This window comes from Denticeps clupeoides, unplaced genomic scaffold (assembly GCF_900700375.1).
Source record: "Denticeps clupeoides unplaced genomic scaffold, fDenClu1.1, whole genome shotgun sequence".
Lineage (NCBI taxonomy): Eukaryota > Metazoa > Chordata > Actinopteri > Clupeiformes > Denticipitidae > Denticeps > Denticeps clupeoides.
This window is the reverse complement of record NW_021629833.1, coordinates 76945-79611: the sequence shown is the minus strand read 5'-3', so window position 1 is coordinate 79611 and position 2667 is coordinate 76945. Positions and strand designations below refer to the sequence as shown.

General features: G+C 53.4%; 1 protein-coding gene across 1 annotated transcript; it reads left to right on the top strand.

Annotated features, from left to right (window-relative positions):
* The first annotated feature begins 636 nt into the window (after nucleotides 1-636).
* Nucleotides 637-2233, top strand: LOC114775477 (transcription factor HES-1-B-like). The gene is made up of 4 exons (XM_028966545.1): nucleotides 637-1087; nucleotides 1191-1286; nucleotides 1380-1467; nucleotides 1560-2233. Exons 1-4 carry the CDS (start codon nucleotides 644-646, stop codon nucleotides 2063-2065), a joined length of 1134 nt encoding a protein of 377 aa, XP_028822378.1. The 5' UTR covers nucleotides 637-643; the 3' UTR covers nucleotides 2066-2233.
* The last annotated feature ends 434 nt before the right edge of the window (nucleotides 2234-2667 follow it).

Genomic DNA, 2667 nt, shown 5'->3' with positions numbered 1-2667 from the left:
GAAATTGTTAATCGTTTTCGAAAACTTCTTTTTTAATGTACGACATATTAATAACTATGTAGATTTTTTTTAAAAAAGTTTTTAAAACATTTTTTTTATTGGCGTTATGACCTTTATTTTGTCTGCGCCTGGCGCGAATTCCGATAAGGCCGCTCGGGCCCGGGGGTGGGCGTGGTTTTCCCAGGCTTTTAAAACGGCAGCTGCTATTTACCTTCCCCTCTAATGTAAACCAGCACCGCCACCCCCAGCCCGGCGGCCAAACCTCAACCACCGCGGCAATAAAACATCCTGGCACGTGCTCCACATTCACGACGGCGCTCGCATGCCGACGGATGTCAAAATGCCAAAAGAAAAAGGAAAAAAAAAAAAAAAAAAACGTAATTTTTATTCTGTGCAAAAAGCGAAACACCTTTAACTGCGACACGCAAAACCAACAAATCCGACCCGTAGTTATGCGTTGTGTGTTTACCAAAAAAAACCAAAAAAAAACCCAACTCATTTTAAGCATTAGGATCCGAACGATAATAAACCGGGAAGGCACTTCGAGCGTTAATACGTAAACGACGTGACTGACGGCGCTCCCGGTGGCGCCCTGAGCCCGGCCGCGCGCCATTGGTCACCCGCCCGGGCGCCGCGCGGACCAATGGCGGCGCGCCGACCACGAGCCGTCCTCCCCTCCGGCCGCGTGCGCCCCGCGCTGATTGGTGGAAAGTTACTGTGGGAAAGAAAGTTTGGGAAGTTTCACACGAGCCGCTCGCGTGCAGCCCGCGATATAAATACCGGCGGCGCGCGGCGCGCTCCAGACACTCGCAGCCCCGCGTCCGCAGACGCCGACCGAGAGCGGAGCCCGCGACGCCTCCTTCCTCCCCCTCCTTTTCCTCCTCCTCCTCCTCCTCCTCGCCGAGTCTGGACTTTTCTGCCTCCGCAGTGGATTCCTAGCCGCTTTCATCCGGACCGTGTGGGATACGTCGGACGGAAGATGCCTGCCGACATGATGGAGAAGAGCTCGTCCTCTCCCGTGGCCGCGACCCCGGCCAGCATGAACACGACCCCGGACAAGCCCAAGACGGCCTCCGAGCACCGAAAGGTTGGTGTCCTGACTCCTTACAAACCGGAGCTACAGAACGAGCCCCGAAAACGTGAGTGTTAATGTTGCCCGTACCCCCTTTCTCCCCCCCCCCCCCCCCCAGTCCTCCAAGCCCATAATGGAGAAAAGGAGACGGGCGAGGATCAACGAGAGCCTGGGGCAGTTGAAGACCCTCATTCTGGACGCGCTGAAGAAAGATGTAAGTGGCGCGTGCCGTGGGACGTCGCGCGTTGCCAAAACGCACGTTGCGCGCGTGCTGATCCCGTTCTTCCTTTTTTTTTTTTCCACGCAGAGCTCCAGACACTCGAAGCTCGAGAAGGCCGACATCCTGGAGATGACTGTGAAACACCTCCGGAACCTGCAGCGTGCGCAGATGACCGGTGAGTTTTTTTTATTATTTTTATTTTTTACGTCGCGAACGTTCGCTCGCGCGCGCACCGGTGCTAACCACGATCTCGTCCCGGTCCCGCAGCCGCCCTGAACACGGACCCCACCGTGCTCGGGAAGTACAGAGCCGGATTCAGCGAGTGCATGAACGAGGTGACCCGCTTCCTGTCGACGTGCGAGGGGGTCACCACCGAGGTGCGCACGCGGCTCCTCGGCCACCTGGCGAGCTGCGTGACGCAGATCAACGCCATGAACTACCCGAGCCAGCACCAGATCGCCGCGGCTCCCCCGCACCCGTCCTTCGCCCAGCCCATGGTCCAGATCCCCAGCGCGCCCCCCCTGGGCGGGGTCCCCTGCAAAAGCGGCTCCCCGCCGACCATGTCCCCGGAGGCCACCAAGGTGTACGGCGGCTTCCAGCTGGTGCCCGCGACGGACGGACAGTTCGCGTTCCTCATCCCCAACGCCGCGTTCGCGCCGAACGGACCCGTCATCCCCGTGTACGCCAACGGCGCGGGGGGCACCCCACTTCCGGCCGCGGTGTCGCCGGGCGCGCCGTCCGTCACCTCGGACTCGGTGTGGCGGCCCTGGTAGAGCCAGGCGGGCGGCCGCGCCACAGACTCTCAACGACTGTCACTTGCTTCTATGTTCAAATGTTACTTTTCCTTTCTTTTTTTTCTACGGCGTTTTGTTAAGAAAACAGAGATTATGCACTATATTTGTATAGATTATGGAGCAAAGTTCATATTGAAACGAGATTTGTATTTGTGGATGTTTGTTCGTTTTTGCATTTTTTATATTTGCGGTATCTTTTTTTTTTTTTTTTTTTTTTTACCATATGATGCCAAAGATATGAAATGCTATTTCTACGTTTCTTCGTTTTGGAAGACAAATAAATTTCGTAAAAAAAAAATAATACGTGACGTGAATTTTGTGCAAAAAAATTCCACGGGGAGTTTCTGAACCACAAAACACACCTGCACACGTTTCATTCACAACGCAGGAGTAGAATTTAACAAAGTATTCCACATTGTTCATAAAATGTCCAAAAAGTGTCATTCTAGACCCAGTTTGGGGAAAACACTGGTTGTCGGTTTTCTTTCGGTCTTTTCCACTGGCTCCAGTTATAAATTATTATATCGTGTAAACATGTATAGTTAAAAGTTAAAAGAGTTTAATATAATCCATGTTTTATG